This window comes from Cenococcum geophilum, assembly GCF_001692895.1.
Source record: "Cenococcum geophilum 1.58 unplaced genomic scaffold K441scaffold_65, whole genome shotgun sequence".
Classification (NCBI taxonomy): Eukaryota; Fungi; Ascomycota; class Dothideomycetes; order Gloniales; family Gloniaceae; genus Cenococcum; species Cenococcum geophilum.
The window spans coordinates 286995-309783 of NW_027137623.1; the positions used below are offsets into that span (position 1 = coordinate 286995).

General features: G+C 48.3%; 9 protein-coding genes across 9 annotated transcripts; 5 read left to right on the forward strand and 4 right to left on the reverse strand.

The window, feature by feature from the left end:
- Positions 1 to 18: 18 nt before the first annotated feature.
- On the forward strand, positions 19 to 3324 carry K441DRAFT_708686 (uncharacterized protein). Its single transcript, XM_067653794.1, has 9 exons — positions 19 to 334; positions 377 to 529; positions 784 to 1294; positions 1369 to 1712; positions 1874 to 1950; positions 2042 to 2095; positions 2168 to 2242; positions 2342 to 3119; positions 3201 to 3324. Exons 1-9 carry the CDS (start codon positions 259 to 261, stop codon positions 3293 to 3295), a joined length of 2163 nt encoding a protein of 720 aa, XP_067498127.1. The 5' UTR covers positions 19 to 258; the 3' UTR covers positions 3296 to 3324.
- Positions 3325 to 3473: 149 nt separating this feature from the next.
- On the reverse strand, positions 3474 to 5055 carry K441DRAFT_668726 (mitochondrial carrier). Its single transcript, XM_067650040.1, has 4 exons — positions 4815 to 5055; positions 4779 to 4781; positions 4606 to 4710; positions 3474 to 4548 (listed from the first exon to the last, which is right to left on the reverse strand). Exons 1-4 carry the CDS (start codon positions 4938 to 4940, stop codon positions 3871 to 3873), a joined length of 912 nt encoding a protein of 303 aa, XP_067498128.1. The 5' UTR covers positions 4941 to 5055; the 3' UTR covers positions 3474 to 3870.
- Positions 5056 to 5624: 569 nt separating this feature from the next.
- K441DRAFT_305067 (phenylalanyl-tRNA synthetase mitochondrial precursor) lies at positions 5625 to 7508 on the forward strand. The gene is made up of 3 exons (XM_067641067.1): positions 5625 to 5643; positions 5734 to 7397; positions 7457 to 7508. The coding sequence occupies exon 2, from the start codon at positions 5805 to 5807 to the stop codon at positions 7077 to 7079; it is 1275 nt and encodes a 424-aa protein (XP_067498129.1). The 5' UTR covers positions 5625 to 5643; positions 5734 to 5804; the 3' UTR covers positions 7080 to 7397; positions 7457 to 7508.
- Positions 7509 to 10235: 2727 nt separating this feature from the next.
- K441DRAFT_668730 (uncharacterized protein) lies at positions 10236 to 12928 on the forward strand. The gene is made up of 4 exons (XM_067650041.1): positions 10236 to 10750; positions 10826 to 11144; positions 11192 to 12048; positions 12105 to 12928. The coding sequence occupies exons 1-4, from the start codon at positions 10664 to 10666 to the stop codon at positions 12567 to 12569; spliced, it is 1728 nt and encodes a 575-aa protein (XP_067498130.1). The 5' UTR covers positions 10236 to 10663; the 3' UTR covers positions 12570 to 12928.
- A 420-nt stretch (positions 12929 to 13348) lies between these two features.
- On the forward strand, positions 13349 to 14890 carry K441DRAFT_700354 (ribose-phosphate pyrophosphokinase-like protein 1; the record flags this gene model as incomplete). The annotated part of the gene is made up of 5 exons (XM_067653244.1): positions 13349 to 13419; positions 13487 to 13578; positions 13663 to 14035; positions 14093 to 14447; positions 14501 to 14890. 5 exons carry the CDS (start codon positions 13349 to 13351, stop codon positions 14573 to 14575), a joined length of 966 nt encoding a protein of 321 aa, XP_067498131.1. The 3' UTR covers positions 14576 to 14890.
- Positions 14854 to 16016, reverse strand: K441DRAFT_668737 (ribosomal protein S6e; the record flags this gene model as incomplete). Its single annotated transcript, XM_067650042.1, has 3 exons — positions 14854 to 15281; positions 15329 to 15496; positions 15560 to 16016. Coding segments are annotated over 3 exons (721 nt in total), but the record flags the coding sequence as incomplete, so codon positions are not given.
- A 571-nt stretch (positions 16017 to 16587) lies between these two features.
- K441DRAFT_668738 (calcineurin binding protein-like protein) lies at positions 16588 to 17919 on the reverse strand. Its single transcript, XM_067650043.1, has 2 exons — positions 17716 to 17919; positions 16588 to 17619 (listed from the first exon to the last, which is right to left on the reverse strand). The coding sequence occupies exons 1-2, from the start codon at positions 17851 to 17853 to the stop codon at positions 16969 to 16971; spliced, it is 789 nt and encodes a 262-aa protein (XP_067498133.1). The 5' UTR covers positions 17854 to 17919; the 3' UTR covers positions 16588 to 16968.
- Positions 17920 to 19750: 1831 nt separating this feature from the next.
- K441DRAFT_587387 (insert subdomain of RNA polymerase alpha subunit) lies at positions 19751 to 20880 on the forward strand (the record flags this gene model as incomplete). The annotated part of the gene is made up of 3 exons (XM_067644673.1): positions 19751 to 19801; positions 19856 to 20421; positions 20499 to 20880. The coding sequence occupies 3 exons, from the start codon at positions 19751 to 19753 to the stop codon at positions 20878 to 20880; spliced, it is 999 nt and encodes a 332-aa protein (XP_067498134.1).
- Positions 20881 to 21147: 267 nt separating this feature from the next.
- K441DRAFT_668742 (GrpE-domain-containing protein) lies at positions 21148 to 22530 on the reverse strand. The gene is made up of 3 exons (XM_067650044.1): positions 22162 to 22530; positions 21641 to 22045; positions 21148 to 21549 (listed from the first exon to the last, which is right to left on the reverse strand). Exons 1-3 carry the CDS (start codon positions 22456 to 22458, stop codon positions 21520 to 21522), a joined length of 732 nt encoding a protein of 243 aa, XP_067498135.1. The 5' UTR covers positions 22459 to 22530; the 3' UTR covers positions 21148 to 21519.
- Between the last annotated feature and the right edge of the window lie 259 nt (positions 22531 to 22789).

Below are 22789 nucleotides of genomic sequence, written 5' to 3' on the forward strand. Positions count from 1 at the left end.
TACCTCTCCCTAAGAACTTTGTCTTTCGCAGTAACGTTTACCAACCGGCAAGATTATACAAGCAGTTCAGCCTATTCTTCTATTCTTCCATCGGTGTCATTGTTGACTTTCGCTCTCTTGTGCTGAAAAACTCCGGCGGCTCGCCGCTTCATTTCTCTGGGCCTTGTTGACATGGATCGCACCTCAACATCAACATTGCAAATAGAGTGCTTGTACACTTTCCTCCGATGCTCCTGAAGAATCCATAATTACCACGTCATGAACAATTCTACAACCCGAACAGTACAGTTTAACCGTGGCCTTATCACGCCTCCCACATCACTGCGAAAGAACGGTACCCTGAGTGGTCCTATAGAGGTGAATACTGTCATTACAGCGCCTTCAACCTCTGCTTGCAAGTTAAACAACTCTTTATTTTCGCGAGACTCCAGCTATCCGTTCCTGTTGACGCCACCAATTTCTCCTACGAACCCAGGGAGCTTAGCTTGGTCTGAGAGTGCCGATGCTTGGCCAACCTTACAACAACGGAGTACCCGATAACGACCTGATCCTATTAAACGTGAACTACATTGCAAACTGCACTCATGCAATCCTCTATTGGAACTTCAAGCTGGTCTATGTGTGTCGATGGAACTGATGATCGAAATCTTACAAGCACTCACAGAAGAAACAATTCGCTAACTACCACTCAAGATGGCCAAGAGACTGATAAATTTGGGGCATTGTCTAGCCTAATTATTTTGAGCTTATCTTTTGATGAGAACGAACCTGAGATTCTATCAGAAGTTGGTATTCCAGAGTCTGAGAATCCTTCCATAGGTTCCCCAGGAAGCATTCGTAAGCGCAATACACTTGTTAATTCTATTAGCTCTGGTCCCCGAGATTACTCTAATAATGGTCTTGATGCTCCTACACCGATTACCCAAGATAATACTGCTAATGGAGCTTTCCCTTCCCCTTGCCAAGAACGAAGCGTAGTTTCACTGTCCCCCCTTACTCTCCGCAACTCTACCTCTCTAAGGCCGAGTCAGTGGATTGCAAGAGGCGGCTCCTTATCGCCTCCACAAACACTTAGTCGAATCCCAGATCGTTTCATTCCATCTCGAAGACCGCTAAATAGTACAAGAGAAAGCTTTCAGCTGAATAAAACGACGGATAAATTAACTCCCAGTGAGCGTACTACCCGTCATGGTATCTCGAGCCCAGATCCTCTCAGTCGAAATCTTCATAGAAGTGGCAGATTGAATGAGGAGCTCCGGACTCTCCGCGAAAGCCATTCGTTGTCACCGGGATAGTAGTCTTGGGGCGAAACATTGCCGTTTTGGGCTTTCGACGCGGCTAACTCGCTGGCGCTGCTAGGGAGATAAGCTGTGGCGCTGTTTGGAATGTTGGTGGCTCATCCGTAGTGAGCGGTACCGTCATTGGAGTATCTAATGGACGAGGAGGTTTGCTAGGAAGTAGGACTAATGCGCCGCTATATACCTCAATGTTCCTCAGCCGATCTGATCCTGAGGCCGAAATGGAAACGCACGAGAGACGCCTCGCGCTGGCATTCAACGTTGATCAGTCTAGCAGGGTCTTGGGCGAAGCGAGTCCTCTTGGCAGCCCTGCTTCATCAGGTGGGACCGAATCAAGTCGTAAAAGCATGCAATGCAATCGCATGAAGCACGTCTGGAAGGATACCGCCTGGGTTAAGGAGGGATCAACAATGAGTTGGTTCAGCGCTAAATGGAGATTAACTTCTTAGCCTACTAACAACTTATGTTATTTAGGAAGAAAACCGTTCCCAAAAGGATAAGAAACCAGTACCAATATTTTCCTTTAGATAAGTCAATTTAGCATTATTTATGCTTAATACTAACAGAAAACACAGTCTTGGATACACCCCAGCTACGGGATGACTACTATTGTTCTTTACTTGCATACTCTTATACTACGAAATGCCTTGCTGTAGGGCTAGAGAATTTTGTTCATCTCTGGTCAGAAAAAGACGGAGTTGATACTCCTGAAACCTCCAACAGCCGCCCAAGACAGTGGGCAGCATGTCACCTCGTTAGCATTCTCTTCAACCCCTGGTGGTGAAGCAATCCTCGCCGTTGGCCGCGCTAACGGGCGGATCGCATTGTGGAGTCTATTCGATGAAGAACCCCGCTTTGATGCTACTTAGCCGAAGCCTATCTCGTGCGTTTCTTTCAGACCTACTGTTGTCAAGCGTCGATCAATCCGGGACTCAGCAATGCTAGTGAGCACAGAAGAGTTGTTGATTGGTGACGAAGCAGGTCATATATACTTTTACTCTGTCGAAGGGCCAAACGAAAACGCCAGCGCTTTATTTGACTAGCACGGTGCGATGACACTGCTCGCTGGGATGACAATACATACACAGCAGATCTGTGGCATCTCGTGGTCCACTGACGACGAATTATTTGCAACTGGTGGAAATGACAATGCATGTTTCCTCTTCGGAACCAAAAATGCTCCCCAGAGTCACAACCCCGCTGAGCTTTCAAGCGCTCCTGACGTGCGGCTCGGGCTAAACGGCGAGAGCAGATGGACTGTGGTTCCAGGCCGTGGCCCTGTCCTCTCCATAGAGCCTAGCAAAGAAAAGCATAGGTGGGAACTCAATGCTGCCGTTAAAGCTATCGCCTTCTGCCCTTGGCAACGCGGCTTGCTTGCTATCGGAAGCGGCTCTAATGGTCGTTGTATTCACTTTTATCATACAATCTCCGGCGCCTGTCCAGCAACAATCGAGTGTGCAGCGCAAGTCACCTCACTCGTTTGGAGCACGACGCGCCGTGAGATCGGTGCTACATTCGGCTTTGCACAACCCGAGCACCCTTTTAGAATAGCTGTCTTCTCGTGGCCCGCATGCGAGCAGATTGTTGCGATTCTGTGGTATAACGAACACCGCGCTTTGTACGCCATTCCGTATCCCGGTGGACCAAAAACTGGGTGTGGAAAGGGTGAGGATAGTATGTGGTGGAGTCGAACGAGCGAAGAGGGACGCATTGTCGTTGCGGCGAGCGACTCTGCGATCAGGTTCCATGAGATATGGATCGAAGAGAGCCGGGCTACTGCGACTGGATCTGGCTTGTTAGGAGGCAGTGTCATTCTGGAAAGTTTGTATGGGATTGAGAAGGAAGGGCCGGAAACGCTTTGGTAGCGGAGGCTGAAGGATATTAAATGCTGGGCGTTTTCAGGGCCTTTCCCTTGCTTCATAATGGCTCAGAAGAGTTTTGTAGGGTCGGCTTCTCCTGTGGGTGAAGGGAGCCTTAGTGAATTTGAGTGGGCGTAAAGTTTTGTAACGGGTCCCTTCACTCTCAGCGCAAACACGCCGTATAAAATATCTTGATTACTCCTTTCCCCTAGGAAAGTATTCAAAAAGATCTTTGAGAGTTATACCCCTTTCCATATTGGATTGTGAAGATCAGTAGTGAGTTCGGAAGCTATGAAGCTGCTAACATATTATTCGCGGGGAAAACAGATACGGTGCTTTATAATTGTACTTTCCGAGGATAGTAACGCACTGTACAAATCGATGTTTTCTAGCGGACCTCTGTATCCTAAGGATTGGTTGAAACCAAGTATACATCATCTCTACGCCAATGGTTTCCGACGCATCGCCATGAGAGCCCGAGCGGAGGGAATAGCGCTAGAACCTTCCAATATATTTACTGGATACATCGAAGGAAGCCGCCGAGGTTGCGCCACCGCTATTTTACATCAAGACCTCTATCAACGCCGTGTAAATGCTCTATACTCTATGCTCGCTGAGATAAGAGATCTAATAACAGAGGAAATGGTCTGTACATGAACAGGATACTAACAGAAGTATCTACTAGTTTACAACCAAAGTAGGGACCAAAACTCTTACTCCCTTAGACCTTGTAAACTTCTGTATATCTTCTTATGCTGTTCTAAGAACAAGAACGTCGCAATTGTGTGGGGTCCAAGTCGTATGAAACTTGGTACCCAGCCTTTGAACATCCATTTAAACCCTTCGATACGATATATATCGGCGAGCAAACGCGGTAACCCCTTGCTTTCAGAAGCGCTCATGACCCTAGTTTTGATAACGTCTACAGGGGAACAGATGGTCGTTGCAACGAAACCAGCCAGGAACGAGGCAGTAAAATGTGTCGTTAGGTTGTCTTCTAATGACGTATGTGTTAGAAGGGCGCGTTTGAAGCCATCATAGGATGCTAGCTGTGAGGCTGTCATAAGAACAGCGCGCATTGAATTCGGCCACACTCCTCGCCATAAAGCGCGGAACCCTTCCTCGCGTGTCATGCGCATAAGGCCATGGATTGCATTTTTGTAGTTGCGACGTTCAGAAACAGGAAGCGCCGCATCGTGCTGCATGCGAACATTGAGCACATCAGCGGGATTGCCAGCAATGCCGCCGAGGAAACCAGAAGTTGAAGCTATGGCAACGAGTGTTAGAAAAGATGGTGCAGATTTGGCGGTGCTGAAGACATCTTTCAGCTCTTCGTAGACGCCGAAACGCGTCGTGCTGTATGTCAATTGCCGGAGGAGAGAGGCAGATAGCTATAGGCAGGAGGATTAGTATTCGATCAACAAAGAGATTGGTGAGGCTGCTCTTACACCACGATAGAGCCCTATGAGGCCATGTTCACTTGCGACGTGGATAAACATTTGCAGCATGTTTCTTTTGGGGCCATGGTGTTGCTGGGTTTGGAGTCGGACCTTTGACTGTGAGCAACAATGTTGTACTAAAAACAAAACACTCTATACCTTGACTATTACATTTATCAGCAGACATTAGCAGGTACCAATGGCTCTTTTATCTCACCTAAATCCAGCGGATGTGTCACACAGGCCGCAAAACAGGACGCCGACCCTCCAAACCAGAAAGGATAGTGAACAGACTTTTTCTGGCAACCTTTGCCCTTCCTCACCTCTTTTGCAGGAGCAGACATAGCTCGACTGGCATCCTCGAGCTGTGTACTAGCTACGAACTCAGAGGGAGAGGGAGAGAGCCTTGATGTGAGAAGCAAAGGGCGACCGAAAACCGCCGGCAGTAGAAAATGTCAGTCCCTGCCGTCGGTTGTAGGAAATTCGCTGGGCATCGTCATTCCGAGGCGCCGTTCGGATAATCAAAAACGCCGGGAAACGCCGATCTTAATTCTAGTCCCAGACCTACATTTTGGCGTCTTATATAACAATGCGAATATCTGTGAGGGCTCCTTGGGTTCTCTGCTGCCCTTGCAGCGCTGTATCGCCAATTATCGTGACCCAATGGCGGCAGACATACCATGCATCTTTCCAAGCTAGATCCTCATCGTCAGGTAAGCATCACATGATTTTTCCAACTCTTCTACTTTCATCCGTTTTTCACATATCGAAGACCATTCCTTCGATTCTGCACTGAGCGTACTTTGTATTGGTTTGAATGTTTCACAATTAAGACCTAAAACATTTGCACAGAGATTTTTTCTAGGTTGTTTTCAGTTTGGATTTCTAATTGCAAAAATTACCCGATTTCTTTTCTGGGGAGTTATGCTCAACCTTGAATGCGTTCAATTGGAACCGAATCATTCACGTAGTCTTGCTTGAGGGACTTAGTTGACTGGCTATGCGCGTATGCTATCGGATCACATTGGCTGAGAAAACCAATTTCGGGTCAGTTTCATGCCATAAACGTTCACTTCTTGCAAGATTATCGTCCTATTTCAGTCTATTTGCCATGACTCAAAACTGAATATTCACCAGCTGATGATGCCCTAGGGACCAGCTCGAAAGATGTTACGGTTGAAGGTCGGCAATACAAACCGGACGAGTGGATGAACACGCCTGCATCTATTCTCTCAGCGATCTCGAAACGTTTACATCTACAACCCGATCATCCCCTCTCCATCACTCGCCAACTCATAGAGTCTCGCTTTACAGGTTACAAATATCACAATGAACTTTTCCCTGTTGTATCAGTCAAACAAAATTTCGATGTGCTAGAGTTTCCTCTCGACCATCCGGGCCGTAGTCGGACGGATACTTACTACATCAATAAAGAAACTGTCCTTCGCACTCACACATCCGCTCATCAGGCTGATATCTTCCACGCTAATGAAAGCTCCGGCTATCTTATTAGCGCTGACGTCTATCGCCGCGATGCCGTTGATCGAAGTCACTATCCAGTCTTTCACCAAATGGAAGGGGCAAAGTCCTGGGATCGTAACTGTTTGGGCTCATACAGCACACTTACAGAGCAAATCTGGGCTGACGTAACAAAAATTCCGTCTCATACTATCAAAGTAGAAGATCTAAACCCTACCATCCATCCTGAACGTAATCCTTTGCAGTTGAACTACCATTCAGTCGAAGAGGTCGAAGCTATGGCTACTCATCTTAAGCGCTCCCTCGAAGACGTTGTAGTGACAATTTTTACCGCTGCTCGCGCGGCCGCAGCCGCGGCAGGGGATACAGCGGCCTTAACGCAGGAACCACTCAAAGTGCGCTGGGTCGAAGCTTATTTCCCTTTCACGTCTCCATCCTGGGAGCTCGAAGTATTGTGGCAAGGCGACTGGCTAGAGATCCTAGGATGCGGTATTGTCAAGCAATCGATCCTCAACAACGCCGGCGTTTCTTCGCGATTGGGATGGGCTTTTGGTTTGGGACTTGAGCGTATCGCCATGTTACTTTTCTCGATCCCAGACATCCGGTTGTTCTGGTCCTCCGACCGGCGCTTTCTATCTCAATTCAGTGCTGCGCGGCCCATTCAGCTCTTTGTGCCGTTCTCAAGACACCCCGCCTGCTTCAAGGACGTCTCGTTCTGGATACGCAGTACATCTAGCGGCGCAGGTGGGCAGGCTGCGCATGCAAGCACCTGGGACTTCCACGAGAACGACGTTATGGAGCTAGCCAGGGATGTAGCTGGGGATCTGGTCGAAGACTTGCGGCTGGTGGATGAATTTGTGCACCCGAAGACGGGACGAAAGAGCCTGTGCTATCGCATTAATTATCGCAGTCTGGAGCGCACCTTGACCAATGAAGAGACGAATGAGCTGCATGGAAAGTTCCGGCAGCAGCTAGTCGAGAAACTGGGCGTTGAGTTAAGATAGAGGCGATGAAGTGGATGTAATGATAGTTGTGGTTGGGCGTGAACGTAGATTGTACTATATTGTAAGACAGACTGTATGTTTGTATTTGGTTATACTTTTAGATACTTTGCTTCCCCGCGTTTTAACCCAAGAAAAGAGAGAAAGGTTATAATTAGCCGCAAAACTTCCAGTCTGCACGAGAACGTTTATTTGGATGCTATCGGTCTGACGGCTTGCTTATCGACAAGGACGACTGGACTATTAGCAAATATCCGATCGAGATTATCTATAATGATCGCATTATCATTTGGAAGCAGCCGAGAGAAATGCCATAAACAAGTGAGTGACCCGGGCCAAGCGACCAGTAAGAGCGAAGGAATTAACCCGGACTGCGAAAGCGAATACTCAACATCAGACAAGAAGCGAGAATTAGACCAAGCTCTAGAGGTGGAACACGAATCTCATAGCCGTACCATAGACGAATAGAGATACTAGCGGATTGGCTGTATCTCGCTCGAAGGGTTCAGACGTTCGGTATCGTCCAATTCTAAAGACTCTCCCTGCAACGCGGGACTAATCCCAAGGAATTCGATGTTGATGGTTAAACTCCACTGAAAATATTGCATTCACCAACAGTAAATTCTTCAAATCTACGAAGATTTTGAAAAGGGCATTAAGCTCAATCCTCCTTCGACCGTGACGAGGCGGCTGTAACATTTTGAGGTATAAGTACCGGCGGTGAAGCAACTGTGAATATTCGTGAATTATCTAGCATATTAGATCGTAAAGGACGAAAAGTGGGGTGCGAAGGCGAATGGCTCTAAGAGTAGGGACTCCAAAAATAAACGATCCGGTAGGAGATGATTCTAGTGTGAAGTTTCGTGGAAGGTTTCGGATGAGGTTTCCAATCCCTGACGAGAGGGATGGATGGATCTCCATTGAGAAACGAAGGCGAAACCGATGTTCCCCCACGTGTGGAGCCAGTCCTTGGACATGACTTCGCTTCAAAGCCTGGACGGCACATTCTTGAAATTTCTATCAACATCCAAGTTGATGTTGCAGTGCGAGGCGGGTAGTGCGAGACTTTCGACATTGGAAATTCATCTGGGGATCACGATAACGGTTTCGAGAGTATTGAACTTCAGAGTAACGACTCGGCTACCAAGGCTTCAATAAAGGAAACAAGCCTTAGCTACTTCAAAATCTCACCAATGAAGTGTTGGCTTCGGATGTGCCGATGTTTCAAGCTGCTTGATGCTCGGTTATCACACTCCTCCATGCAGTCCACGCTCTCCAGCTCTTCGGAACAACAAGCAGTCTTATCGTCCCATTTCGTCACATCCAGCAAGAACTGCAACAAGATATTGTGAACGGCCTTCGTGGCTGGCAAGTTTGTGAAGAGGAGGTGCCGCAAGCGAGTGTAAATATCTCAGCATGCAAGATTACCCGCAAGTGAAGATGTGATTATCGATTAAAGGCAATTATCGTGTGCAATTGAAGGCATAAACTGCAGAGCCCACTGCCGGAGGCTTGCTACAGGCTTGGCGTTTCTTATTTGGCCGAACCCACAAAAGACTTTGTAAAAAGCATTGGCCCGCATCCCGCACGTTTTTGAAGCCGAACATGCCTCACAAGCCGCGGCTAAGATTGATCTGTGCTGAACAAGCAAATTTCATCTAATCAAGGTGCTTTGGCTTCAATGCTGATTACCAGGCTTAGGGAACGCTGACCTAGGAGATGGTAATGTCCTACTTCAGTTTTCGGACATTATTGAGGATTCCTCCACTCGAAGCTGGTTCATGCAATTTGAAGCGTAACGGGCTACCCCAATCTGACTGAAGCTGAAATTCTAGGACGGTGGGATATAGGAAATACAGCCATGGAGAGAATCTTCATCTGGCATCGGAAGGGTTCGCAGATGCTTACTTGTCTGAGAGGTCTGCAGGCGCACAGAGCTTCAGAGGGGCCTGTTAAACGCAAGCGAGCTCGATGGCAACGATGTCTGCATCAGGCACAAGCGAAACGAACTGCGGGGCGCGGGCCAGCATTTTGCTGGTGCCCCCAATTGGTTTCCTGGTAAGTAGGCTGGTAATACGGTAGCTACCCGCAGCCAACGTTTTGACTACATGTTTTTCCGCCGCTATGGCTGCCCAACCACTACGCCCGTCGTCGCAGCTAGGCGTGCGCTATACGAGAGGAGCAGGAGCTTACGAAAAGGAGCAGAAGTCGGGAGCGAGGCAGCCTTTTCTGGGGGTGCAGCCGAGCCGTCAATGGCAGGCGTCAGGGCATGGGCTGCAGCCGTGACAGTGCCGTACTAGCGGCGCAGGAGTGCGGGAGTGGGAAGGCCAGGTTCGCGATAATCTGATAGTGGAGTGCAAAAGATGCAGTACAATATACCCATCGCTGTGGGCCTGGGGCTACACAGACTGTAGCCGGTGATGCTTCCGATCTGCGTTCGCAGTCCGCAGCTCGTTGCACCGGTGCTCAACATGAATGGCCCGCCCATAGACTGACCCTAGATATTGCGACGGATGGGTTGGACCGATTGTAGCAGCATCATGTGCTGACGTGCAATACCAGTACCGTCGAGATGGGTGCTCACGGGTGCTCATGGGTGCTCGTAGATGCTCTCACGGTGGGTTGGGAAGCTGGCAGGCTTGTAGGCTGGCTTGCTGCATGGACAGACATGTGTTATCTCATGAATCAGACGCTTCGTGACAGGATTGGCTGGGGGGGGAGCACGTGCGTACTGCTCCCTATATCCCCTTGGATTTTATCCCTTTTTATAAACTACGGCCCAACCCCGATAGTTATAATATTAGCCCTATATCTGTTATATTAAGGTATGGGATACTGACTACCTCCAACTTTTTATATAATATAGCTACGATGTAGCTACCACATGGAGTGGATAGAGGAGTTTAAGAGCTTTCACTTCGTAGTATTTTTGGAGTAATTAGACATAGAAAAGGTAGTAAGGATTGGCAGTGATTTGGTTGGCAGGGAATTCAGGGGCTAATAGGGAGCAGTACGCACGTGCTCCCTCACTTGTTCTCCACGAAGCATCTGATAAGGCATGTGTACCTCTCGAACGGGAGTACCTCGCTTCGCTGTTGCACACTGCGAGCGACAGGCTCATCTATCTACCTGCCCTTGCCCCTCCGAACCAACCCCCCTAACAATCGCTCCAACCCAAAACCACCATCCTAGGAGGAGTTTAACTCGTCTTGGTCGTCACAAGTATAAGCATATCTATAATAGCCTAACTTAAGACCAGGAATAGTCTGCAGCATGGCGCACAGTGGCACGTCCGCACTGCAGGTTCCCAACGAATCGCCAACCTGGGAGGTCAGGGCCGCGTTTCACGTCGGGGTGGTCCCCCGAGAGCCTAGTCTGTATTGCCGCTATTGGTACCTCCTCGCCACAGGGGCTTCCTCGTTCTCCCATGTAGCAGTAGCAGTTTGAAGGAGCCACACTTAAAGCACCTCGATGCCATATCGCAAACGCTGCAGGGAAAGCTTACATGACATGCCAGCCATTCGAGTCTCACCAAGATTCAGGACCTGGCAGATGATATTAAGCCTCTGTGCTTAAAGCCCTCCGCCATGACACACATCTCCAATTGCATGCGGCCCGACGTCGATAAGGCAAATGTTTATATAGCATCCGAAACGTCGTCTACCAAGAGTCCAGTAAGCTGACATTTCCCCTTCGCACTAATGCCGTATCAAGGCCCCCGCCGTTCCCATTCACTAAAAGAAACTCAGACTGTAAAAGAGACTGTAAGAGCCCTGGAAAGACACCCTTCAAGGCTAGGATTGCAGCAGCAGTCTACGACTTCCAAGTATCAGCTCTGGCCGTCAGCTTCCAGAAGTCCTGTCGGCCTTGCTAGGCCATTATTGCTATCAGACAGGTCGATGGCACTGTCCATGGGTCGTTCACCCACATCTTTGAGCGATACTGCCGCCAGCCCCGAAAACATTCCGTTTTGGCACAGGGGGGGCTCATTGTCCAGACGGAGGAAGATCAGTGTGCCAGAGTTGGGCAGCACAATGACCACCGTCCAAGAGACTGCAGTGGATTCCCGTAAGTTAGCGAACGTAGCTAGTTAGTTCATGTACTCACGGTTCTAGCGACCATTCCTGGAAGGCCTCCTCTTCGGAAGGCATCGTCTGAAGCATTTGGGCATGAAAGATCAAGCAGTGCTCCAGGGACCAGCTGGAGATTTGGTCCCTTTGGCGACGCACTTGTCTCCTGCGTGACCGGGCCGTCTTATTTGCAGCCTGAGCACGCTGGTCAGCCATCATCCGCAGACCCTTCGAAATCCGAGGTTTCGCTTTCCTTGAGCGGAGGGAAGCCGTTATCTCCAATACTCAGTCCAGGTGCGAGCTCTAAACCAGTTCTAAAGGTTGATACTGGGCCGCATATCCTCGAAACACTTGAAGTTCCTCCAGAAGTTCCACCAAAATTACCGTCATTTGAACGAAAAGGATCTCCGGCACCAAAATTAAGCGCGAAGTCAAGCAGAACTCAAATATTGGCTCCAGCTACAAACACACCTAGTGCAATCACACCGAATAGTGCATTAGATGCACGACGATCTCCTAACGTACCACATTCTGCTCTAACCTCGAATCCTCCAAGTGCCCTATCGCCTCAAAGCGCCGTCGAGAGGCGAGGGTCTCCGAAGCCTGAAGCTCGGCGGGATGGAACGACTTCACACAACAGAAATATGTCCGACACTTCGATTTTAGACAGGGGAAGACCAATTAAAAAGTCCATCAAGCGACAACGAAGCCGTACCTGTTCCGAAGTGAACAACACGGACGTCGTGGTGGCGGATAACTGGAAGCTGCCAACAGGCATGCGTGCGACTGATGCGTCACTAAAACTCGACGATATTGAAAAGGAGAATCTGCGAAGGCAGGCATTCAATCAAGCAGGAAAATTTGAGGTTTTAAATAAGCGGGACGTAGCCTCTCTCTCAAGGGTAGGTTATTGCGTACGAATTCAGTGAAATGACTTGAAAGCTTACCCTCATCCAAGGAGTTACGCGCACTAGATGAGAGATGCGAATATCTCCGCAAGGCTTATAAATCCCTGCGATCAGGTCGACAGAAACTTCACAGTAGGATGATCTCCTATCTGAAGCGAGGTGAGACGGTCATATTTTCGAGGGAGAGTCTATTGAAGCAGGAGGAAGCTCTTGCAGAGCTCGATATCTCCATTGATGAGTTCATCCTCAAACTTGAACAAGCCGAAAATCGGCGATTGCGACTTCGCCAAAAACTGTTAGAGCATGTTGCAGCGGCTCTGCTACTGAACCCTCCTGCATCTAATAGGGGAGACATGACAGAGTCGACGCCACCTCGAAGTCCAGTCAAGGCTGAAAGCCCTGCGCGGATTGAACGAAAAGATGTGGAGTCAATCAAGATCTACGCCGACGGACATGTGCTCAACCTCTTCTCCGACATCGAGCAGGCAATTGGAAAAATGTGTGAAGCATGCTAGCGCAGGAATGTTAAACGAATTCATAATACCTTCCACTTCGGTATAGATTGCTACTACATATTCTATTCCCGTGGTTTGAGTATTTGTGGGAGGGATGATGTGCATAGGGTGTATTTACCTTCTCCTGCAATCTCCATTGTAACGGCCAGCCTAATGGCGCTTTCATGTTATGTCCTATTACGGCCGTCATGGCTTGCGATGGAGCGGCGATGTGTCGTCTGCGATCGCGTTTAGTTTCTCTTCTTCTGACGATACCCGGGCCGCCTTCTGCATTTGAAGCCCGTAGCATTTTCTGGGACAATTTTAGGGAGCCGATGGCGTATTTGGCGTAGTTTCAGATATTTTGGAATGAGAGAGCATGCATTAATCAAGGCCTCAAAAACCTAAAAATAAACCTAGCACGGCCCGCGAAACAAGTCAAGAGCATTGTGGCCAGAAGCAGCAGTGCGGTAGCGAACAGCGCAAAGGCGAAGGGTGAAGCTCAGGGGGAAGAGATCGCATGAAGGCTAATAGAGCAGTGGGAGACTGATGATTTCCTCCGGGGTGCAGTGGTTGAAACGGACGAAGGTGCCGTCGCTGATTACCAAGTCAGAGCGCCGTTTCGGTACGAGCGTGAAGTGACAAAGCGCCACAACTTGGCATCGGCCCGGACATTATCCCTAGCGGCGGGGCGGTCTCGCTCGAAATTTTGAAAGGTCAGCCGCGTGCAGTACCCGGAGCTTCACTTGTCTCTTTCGCCATGCATCAATCGCAATATCCCCGCCGGCCATCCTTATATCATGGCTACAAACTCGATAAAGCTGCTCACGGGCAACAGCCACCCTACGCTTGCGAAGCTGGTGGCTGATAGGTGCGCCAAAACCCGGCGGGACAGCTTATAGCCCGTCACTTTCTAGCACTGCTAACATGGCCAAAAGGTTAGGAATCGAATTGACTAAGATCCTAGTATTGCAGTACTCGAACCAGGAGACTTCAGTGACAATTGGTGAATCTGTACGAGACGAAGACGGTATGCGCTTGACGACTAATATTGTCTACTCGCCTTCTCTGAAGCCCCTCTATATAATTTTGCCTCGCGATCTAACTTAGGCAGTCTTCATTCTTCAGTCCACAGCTCCTGGCGACATCAACGATGGTCTTATGGAACTTCTCATCATGATTAATGCGTGCAAAACTGCATCCGCCCGTCGTATCACTGCCGTGATACCCAACTTCCCATACGCACGGCAGGACAAGAAAGACAAGTCCCGCGCTCCTATCACTGCAAAATTAATGGCAAACATGCTTCAAACTGCTGGCTGCAATCATGTCATAACTATGGATCTCCATGCTAGCCAGATACAGGGGTTCTTCAATGTCCCAGTAGATAACCTTTATGCTGAGCCTAGTACTTTACGTTGGATAAGGGAGAATTTGAACGTCAAGGACTGCGTCATTGTAAGTCCTGATGCTGGAGGTGCGAAAAGGTATGTTATTATTGAGAACTTGGTGTCATGGAATTCGCAGCGGCTAATTGAATTTAGGGCTACTTCTATCGCAGATGGTTTGGACTTAGGCTTTGCCCTGATCCACAAAGAAAGAGCAAGACCCAACGAGGTCTCAAAAATGGTGCTTGTTGGAGATGTCAAAGATAAAACGGCTATTATCGTCGATGACATGGCAGATACTTGCGGAACGCTTGTCAAGGCGGCCGATGTTGTTATACAACACGGCGCGAAGGATGCGATTGCGATTGTCACACATGGAATCCTAAGCGGAAACGCGATAGATGCACTGAACGGCAGCAAACTCAAAAAGGTTGTCGTAACAAACACTGTCCCACACGAAGAGAAAAAAGACCGCTGCTCTAGAATCGAAACAATTGATATCAGTCCTACGGTAAGACAGTTATGCACATTACTAGCTAACCTAAACACTGACTCCCTTCTTAGCTTGCAGAAGCCTGCCGACGAACTCACAATGGCGAAAGTGTATCGTTCTTGTTTAAGCATGCTCCTGTGGACTAGGTAAATTTCAAAGGCGTTACGGATTGGTTCGAACATTTGCTAGATGTGATTTGTGAGGCGTTCAGCTATTCTCAGGTTCTGCTCTGTTTCGACAGGAATGTCTTATAGCATGGCTATCCTGCACGTAGGGTTAGGTATCGGATTATGCTGATTTTAAGCAAATGTGGAATTGAAAAATAACTTTCAGTATATCATGAAATGGTTATTAGTTGGATTAGGGAGTACTTGAAAGCTTGTCATGTAGGGGATGGCAAAACGCTCAGATATGTAAATAATTTGCAACGAAATTTTAGTTATTCTCATCTAACCACGGAGGATAGAGTTTATTGCTTGAAGAGATTTTACATGTATAGGGAGTGTATTCGAACATTTCGGGTACTATAATGATTTGCCGCCCGGGCTGTCAAAGGTAATAAATAAAGCTGAGATTTCGAAGGGTGATGCAATTGCTATATAATAGAAAACTGCTCATGTCCACGACAACCGAGTGACAATGCTTAGAATTTCTCATGTCTTTATGCCGAAGCTCGCTGAAATACATCTGCTATTTCCCAATTGACTCCCAGCGGACCAACCTCAGCCATCATAATCCCTCATTTTCTACTTCATCCTAATGCCTCATCGAAGAAGCCCTCCGCTTCCTAGCCTCATCATGTGCTGTCTTCGCCTCGCTGATACGCTTGTGGAGAATTTGGGCATACTCGTTCTGTGAAAGGTTAGCGGGAGTGCCTAGAATCAGATCCTAGAACTTACAGCAGCATCCTTAGAAGCTTCTGCACGACGGCGCTTGAGCGCAATTCGATGACGCTTGTGTTGTAGGCGTTGAGGAGTAACGAGGCGTTGGATCTTAGGAGCCTTGGTGTATGGTTTCTTGCCCTCGCCCTTAGGCTGGACCTCACGTCGGATAACGAACTTGCGAACCTATAGAATGGTACATCAGACTCGATCCAAGAGGACCGGCGAAGTGATTATGAGGAAACTCACATCATCTTCCTTGCTGAGACCAAAGAACCGGCGAATCTTGGTGGCTCTCTTGGGACCCAATCGCTTTGGGTGAACAGTATCGGTCAGGCCCGGCAGCTCCGCATCACCCTGCTTGACAATGCTGAGAGCAAGGACCGACAAGTCCATTCCAACGATGCAGCCGCGAACGCTCTTTCTCTTGCGCTCACCAGTGCGACGTGGACGATAGCAGGAGTGGCCGTCGGCGAGAAGAAGTCGGACACGAGTCGGATGCATAATACCCTGCTTCATCGGGAAACCCTGCTTGTCGTTGCCGCCGGTGATCTTGAAGATATAACCTTTGAATTCGTCGCCAACACTGTCACCAGGCACTTCCTGGCCCATACGGCGGTCCATGAACACGCGCAGCTTGCGCTCATCGTCAACCTCGATCAGCTTTTGAGTGCCATTGGCCGGGTAGGAGATGTTCAGCTTCATCTTGACGAATGCTGCCGAGATGAAGAAACTGAAACAGAGTTGTCGTCGGTCGACCGTCTGGTGTTAGCAGTCTCAAATTGAGCGCGAAATCCATTTCGACTAGTGTGGGCAGATTCTTAGCGAACTTTCGGAAAAACTGTGTGCTCCGATGTCCTGGCATGTGGATAATTTGGCTTGTGCTTTTCCTATCTCGCCTGCAATCCCTTGGATATTCGTAATCCTTACTGCCCCAAAAGCCCACACAGCGAGCGGTTCTCGCTTTTATAATTATCTTGACTTCTTATCTTTTAGATATATTACCTTAATTGAGCTTTAATACGCAGTGTAGAATTCAGTCTGCTCTCGTCACTGTTACTCCGCACTTTCCCCTTTTTATTTGCATATATTAGAGATTCTTCATCCCTAAACAATCCCATCCAATTTGATTTCTTCTGATAATTTTCTGGCAGGAAATACTTCGTTCGCTAATGAAATTCGTTCAACGTGCGGCGAGCACAGCAGGAAGCTTCGTTGATACCTCTAAGAAACATATTCCATTGTGTCTTAAGATGATAATGGCCTGGGGTTGGGATTAAGGGCTATAATCATTATATCGAACCTCATAAGATAAACCGATTCGAGGTTCCGGGTTGTTCAGCAGATATTCATTTCACGCTAACTTGCGATATGAGAATCCTCAATTACAACAGGTCTTCTGCATTGTTATTGAACGAGCGCTCCATCGCCCCACGAGAAGTAATTGCTGCAGGACCGCCTGGTGAATACTTGGCCAATTCTAAGAACCTTTAATATGATATGCAACCCTTCATGATGTTGTGTTGACCCTAACGCCTGACACCGTCCCATGCAATGCTTCGAAGACAAGCTCAATTATGGGAGCGAAGCGAACGTCCTAACTCCCAAAAGTTGTCCATGATACTGATAGCCTAAAACCTAAAAGCCATATTTTAATCCTACGCATCTGACATCAACTCCACTGGTGGCCTTGAGGTATGCACAAACTTGCTTTGTCCTTCTATTCCCTCCATCGCATCCATGGGGCTCAATTCTCCTGGGATTTCCGTATCCTCCACCGCGATTGCTGGCAGGTCAGGGCTATCGCCATGGTCCTCTGGATGATACACAATTGTGGAACTACCTCTTCGCCTTCTCTTCCCACCGAGGCTCGTTTCTGGGTTGCCATCCTCAGTAGTCGGAGAGGGACATTCTATATGTGCTGCATGCAGGCGCGCGAGGGCGGTAGCGAGATCTTCCGCATGCACAATTTTGTTCGGTGCTTCTTCGTTGTGCATTTCCCAGCCATGGGGCGGAGACGGCGGAGGAGAAATAAAAAACAGTTTATCACTCTTTGGTAGCGGTAAATGCTGATCGACAGCTGTGAGGGGAGTCGATGTGCCGAAATAGATGCGGATGCGTGAGCCCATGAGAAGCTCGCCGTCAAGTTTCTGCCGGATGAGTACTGCAGAGGGAACGCTGTGAAAAGAGACGACGATTCGGCGGAAGGATTTTAGAGGTGCCCAAGTATGTATAGGGGCGTACTCATTTATGAGGTCGCGGATTTGGATTAAATTCGCTGGGTGGAATATCTCCGGTTCAAGGAGGTTCTGCTGAATGTAAGTGATCGGTATATCACAACGTTGCCGTGTCCAAACTAGTTCTTTGCACCCGGATGAAGCTTCTAGAAGAAAAAAATTGCCTACTGTGATTATTAGAGTATTTGAAGGCGGCGATGGCTGCACAAGTGGTGGGAGATCGGAGAGGTCAAGTGTGAGTGGCGTTTTGGTTTGATCCTGGGAGGAAGACCGGGAGGGTCCTGGTGAAGGTATAACTGAAACCATGTCGAAAGGTATGGCTTTGCTACGGGGAAATTTCAGTAGTAGGCAGGAAAGTGGTAGTGTTGGCTTGAAAACAATATGGGCTTCGGGACACTTTATGATGTATGCGGATGCCGCTTGCGGAGTGTTCGGTGGCTTGGAGAACGCCCTCGACGTCCGCCGAGAGCCTGGATAACACCTCCTCAAATGTATGGTGTGTGTAGAGGCGCAGACGTTTTTCACGCGCGTATTCTGGGCTTGCACTGCCCCACGGCTATCAACGCTTTCCATACAGCGGCTTCCTTCCTCTTTGAAATCGGCCGACCTGCGACTCTGCCTTCGATGGTCTCGCGATCTTTAATCCACAACCTTCCATGCACTCGGCGGAACCGGTTGGAACGGAGTTTGAGTTACCGACCTGATACCCGTTTACCTTCGCGTAAGCGGACAAGTCTCAATCAGTACTGATTTCCTAGCATCAGTCAGCTCTCTACTCCCAGGCGCAGCTAGAGGCGCCGTGACCATACTGGAATGCTAAGCTAGTGACTACGTAGCAACCATTCAAGCCTCAATATCTAAACGCAAGGCGGCTTGCTTCCTCAGTTGTGTTGATTAGGTGCCTACTTACCCAGTTAAGATGGCATGGCCACAGTGCCATCAAGGCTCAGATTAAAAGTTGTTGTCTTGTTAGGCTCGTTTTTCTCACCGCATGCTTAGGCTAAGGAGGCTGATAGGGCTGATTTGCATTTGTCTTGCAACAAATATTATCCGCACAAGCCTTAATGCTATTCTACTGATGTGCCTCATTAAAACACAGGTTTTGGAGACCAGGAGCGAGGAGGGTCTATGAAATTAATCCCTTATATGAAAGCTTTATGTATTTACTAATATGACTGCATTCCTGCATTCCTCCCGCACGCTCTTCTTTGTTGCAGCTTGTGTTAGCGTCAACTTGTGTTTACCTCCTTGGGGCAAGCTGTCCCCTTTCTTGGCATAGCGGTATGCCTACCTAAAGTATCTTCTATTCATTGCACATTTTATCCTTTCGATTACTTAAAATTATTCAGAAGAGATGTTCAAAATCAGAAGGCTAGGGCTACATGTCTTGTCATTTAGATATGCGCCTCGCGTGGTGGCCTGGGAAAGTTCGCAAAGCCCTAAGCATTCAATATACCGGTCAGCAGTCACACATCTTTCATCTGGCCAGCGCCTCAACAACCTTGGTGAAGAATGTGACGTTCTCGATCACACCGTGTAACTTTGTCAGATGAATCAAAATGACCATCTTATACGGAGAAAATTAGCCGAAGCTTTTCATCCCTTCACTTGATACTAATCCACATAAAAACAGTAGAATGCACAGATTAAACGATTCTAAGCAATTCCCTTTTCCAGAGACGGCAGGGCCTAGTAGTAGCTACGAGTCTTGTGTGCTGTGTTAGGTTGTTACAATGAGTACTATCTTTGGGATACGAGTAATCAAAGAGCGAACTTGGCGTTTCTTAGATGTTTTCATCTTGATTTTGGGACACGTGCATTCTTCGTATTTAAGACATTTCACTTGGAGATACAGACAGTAGCATTCCAGCAACATACCTTTATTGACTTGTTTCACCATTATCTAGAATTGGTATCGACAAATTCTCTCCGCAAGTGTGTTGGCGGTGGCGAAGTGTGGCTGAGGAAAAAAAGACTTGGCCTTCCCCGGGCGATTGCGGTGCATCAAAGAAAGTTGAAGCTTCTCTAACCACCAGCACCCAGGTCACTACCACATCGTTCCTTGCACACAGCCTCACCTCCGCCCACCTCCTCAGCCATCAACTCGCTTCCCAAAATCGCACGTGGCCTCGCAACAGCGCTAGCATCAACCTCAGTCTCCCGCAAAGCCTCCTCTGTACCCGCACAACTTCACCGCGCCAGCATGGATCCTTATGGCGTTGAAGGCGGGGGAATCGAAGTACGCTTCATCCAGGTCAGATAAACCCTTCAGCTTAACAAGATCTAGTATCATTCTGACCTAGCTTAGGCTGATAGTACACGCGCCAACTTTCTCGTTCAGAACTTCGACCTTGCGACTGCAAATTCACTCCGACGGGTCATGCTCTCTGAAGTACCCACCATGGCGATCGACGTCGTTGAAGTTATTGACAACACCTCCGTACTCGCCGACGAATTTATCTGCCATCGTCTTGGGCTAATACCTCTGAATTCTAAAAATGTCGACGATGTTCTTTACTCTCGCGACTGCGAGTGCGAGGATTACTGCGAGCAGTGCAGCGTGATATTAACATTAAATGCACGCTGTACTGGTGATGAGGTCATGAAGGTTTACGCGCGCGATCTAATTGTATCAGAAGGTCGTCCAAATGATGAGGTTGGCACTCCGGTGATTACAGATCCAGAAGGTTTAGGGTCTGTGATTGTGAAATTGAGGAAGAATCAGAGCGTGCATATGAAGTGTATTGCGAAGAAAGGCATTGCCAAAGAGCATGCCAAGTGGGCACCCAGCGCCGCAATTGGCTTCGAATATGATCCTAGTAATAAGCTAAGGCATTTGGATTACTGGTATGAAGAAGATCCTAAGAAGGAGTGGTAAGTCTAAATTTTAATTGTGCACGGCGTACCGTGAATGATTGTCGATCGCAATTAAGCTGATGGCTGGCATGCAGGCCCGTTGACAGCAAAAATGCTGGTATCGATGGTGTTCCCCAGGATGGCGAGCCCTTCGACTTCGATGCAGTACCTCACCGTTTCTTCTTCGATATTGAGACTGTCGGTGGCCTGGAACCGGACCAGATTATGCAACAGGGCATTAAAGTTCTCCAGCAGAAACTCGCTGCGGTCATCCAAGAATTAACGGGCAGCGACGAGACTAATGGCGTAGATAGGTTTGATGGAGGTCAAAGCCCTCAAGTGAATGGCGCGCCTGGCTATGGTGGCCCTGATCCAGGCTATACGACGCCATACGGGAATGCGAGTGTATGGGGTGGTGCTGGAAACGCGACGCCATATGGCGCTACACCGTATGGTGGCAGTGGAAACCCGTGGTGAGCAACCCGGACTTCTTTTACAAGAACCACCTTCACCAATTCCTGATTGGGCTCGAACCTGTACTGTTTCCAGGCTCTTGGATGTCACCCGGACTCGCATCTTCGGCCCCTTTTCTTTCGACAGAACCCGGCGAAATGTCCCCTGTATTCTACTCGTTACAGCATTTGGAGGCTCTCGTCTCACTACCAGGCGTAAGTGGGGGGTGGGCCAGGAACAGCACTTGGAGGCGTTGAGCGGCGTCATGAAAAATTAAAATGGCTAGCGAACTGACGGGTTACAAAGAGGGTGCATATCTAGCGTGAAGGCACATCTAATAGTCCAAAGAAGATATAGATGTCATTTTTCACATTGAATTAAAATGCCTTCCAAATAAGTTTCGTTTCATGCCTGTGACTTCTATCGTACAAGACATCATGCTTGAGACATTGCCGTACTTTTCAGCGAATTCGTACATAGCTGTAGCGCGCAAAGAGAGGGGAATATTTATAAACAAAGATCCTACATGACGCCTGTATTTTTTAATTAATTCCAAAACAGAAGAAGCTGTTTATACATGCTGCAAATCGTGCAGTTGAAGTAAATTTCATGCGGATTATCGTGCTAAGAGGCATGACTGATGATGCGACAAGCGTGAGTCTACTAATTTTTTACGACACCAACTTTGGCGGCCTGCTCAAATTTTTATTGTTAGAATAGCTTATTTGAATCTCATGCGCTATACGGACTAAAAGGGTAAGGTAAGAGAAATAGGTACACTTACCCTCAATACTCGTCCATTGAGCATAAAGCCCTTCTGCTGCGTATGGAAAACCGTCCCATCCTCCTTGCCTGACTGTGGTGTTTGGAATACCGCCTCATGCACATTAGGATCGAAGCGTAGGCCTTCTACACTTGGGTCGAAGCGTTCCAGCCCGTGCTTCTTGAGCGTTTGCATAAGGATATTCTCTGTCATTTTTAGGCCGTCGTGAAGCGTGACAAGGTCAGGATTGGCGTCTGAGGACAGTTTTTCAGCGGGTACGGTGCCTAAGGCACGATCAAGATTATCTACGGACTCAACAAGGTCGCGCGCAAAGTGCTGCAGGGCGAAGTCTTTGGCTGCTTGAATTTCCCGTCTGGTGCGTTCTTGCAAGTTACGAAAGTCAGCGACGCTACGGAGGTATTTGTCCTGTGGTGAACAAGGTCAGCTGCCTGTTGACACACCCGTACTTATGGAAATTTGGCTTCATTCGAGTGTGAGGCTCAGTTTTTAAACAAGAGCCTCGGCGTTAAATAATGATATACCTTTAGATCAATGACCTCCCTCTCTCTTTTCTCTAGCTGCTGCTTTAATTCCCCCAGCTCTGATAGCTTTATCTCCGCTGGTTTGCCCTGTGCTGCAGATTCGCCTTTGGAAACGTCCGCGTCTTCCTTTGCAGCTTCCGCAATATCAGAGTACCATCTCGAAGCTATCCTGGGTGACTGCGGCACGCGAGCTGTGAGATAGGTCGGCCATTGGCGGAAAGGGATGAAAGAGTGCCCAGGCTGAAATGAAGAGCTGACAGCTGCTCGGGAGCTTCGTAATATACTTCGTTGGATCATATTGGGGGCGGTGGAATGTATGGTTGGAGGTGATGAGGCAATGGAACATAGTAGAGAAAATTCGGGACGGTCTTAGACTCGGCGGTCCGTTCACCCTTGTAGTTTACAGCCAGTCTAAACTTAACGAGGAGCCGAAAATTACGGAGGCAGCGGTAAAAAGTTCCTGGCCCCCCATTTTCGCGCTAGTCTTTAGTGGCTTAGTATGGCGCATATTGGGCCTAGCCTGGACTTTACCGAGGCTTGGCGCGCACAGTGGGGTTACCACGTATATAACTCTCTCCTTAACACCACACTCTAGAGGCTTCCAAAATANATTTTATATNNNNTNNCT

Excerpts from the sequence above, each read along its gene's own strand:
- K441DRAFT_708686 (XM_067653794.1), top strand. The coding sequence starts at position 259 with ATGAACAATTCTACAACCCGAACAGTACAGTTTAACCGTGGCCTTATC. Across the intron at positions 530-783 it reads GCCAACCTTACAACAACGGA|AAGTTGGTATTCCAGAGTCT; the intron begins GTACCCGATAAC and ends AGATTCTATCAG. Across the intron at positions 1,713-1,873 it reads TAAGGAGGGATCAACAATGA|TCTTGGATACACCCCAGCTA; the intron begins GTTGGTTCAGCG and ends CAGAAAACACAG.
- K441DRAFT_668726 (XM_067650040.1), bottom strand. The coding sequence starts at position 4,940 with ATGTCTGCTCCTGCAAAAGAGGTGAGGAAGGGCAAAGGTTGCCAGAAA. Across the intron at positions 4,549-4,605 it reads TCATAGGGCTCTATCGTGGT|CTATCTGCCTCTCTCCTCCG; the intron begins GTAAGAGCAGCC and ends TCCTGCCTATAG.
- K441DRAFT_305067 (XM_067641067.1), top strand. The coding sequence starts at position 5,805 with ATGAACACGCCTGCATCTATTCTCTCAGCGATCTCGAAACGTTTACAT.
- K441DRAFT_668730 (XM_067650041.1), top strand. The coding sequence starts at position 10,664 with ATGACACACATCTCCAATTGCATGCGGCCCGACGTCGATAAGGCAAAT. Across the intron at positions 11,145-11,191 it reads AGAGACTGCAGTGGATTCCC|CGACCATTCCTGGAAGGCCT; the intron begins GTAAGTTAGCGA and ends TCACGGTTCTAG. Across the intron at positions 12,049-12,104 it reads ACGTAGCCTCTCTCTCAAGG|GAGTTACGCGCACTAGATGA; the intron begins GTAGGTTATTGC and ends CCCTCATCCAAG.
- K441DRAFT_668738 (XM_067650043.1), bottom strand. The coding sequence starts at position 17,853 with ATGGTTTCAGTTATACCTTCACCAGGACCCTCCCGGTCTTCCTCCCAG. Across the intron at positions 17,620-17,715 it reads CAAATACTCTAATAATCACA|AACCTCCTTGAACCGGAGAT; the intron begins GTAGGCAATTTT and ends TACATTCAGCAG.
- K441DRAFT_668742 (XM_067650044.1), bottom strand. The coding sequence starts at position 22,458 with ATGATCCAACGAAGTATATTACGAAGCTCCCGAGCAGCTGTCAGCTCT. Across the intron at positions 22,046-22,161 it reads GGGAGGTCATTGATCTAAAG|GACAAATACCTCCGTAGCGT; the intron begins GTATATCATTAT and ends TGTTCACCACAG. Across the intron at positions 21,550-21,640 it reads TCAATGGACGAGTATTGAGG|GCCGCCAAAGTTGGTGTCGT; the intron begins GTAAGTGTACCT and ends AAATTTGAGCAG.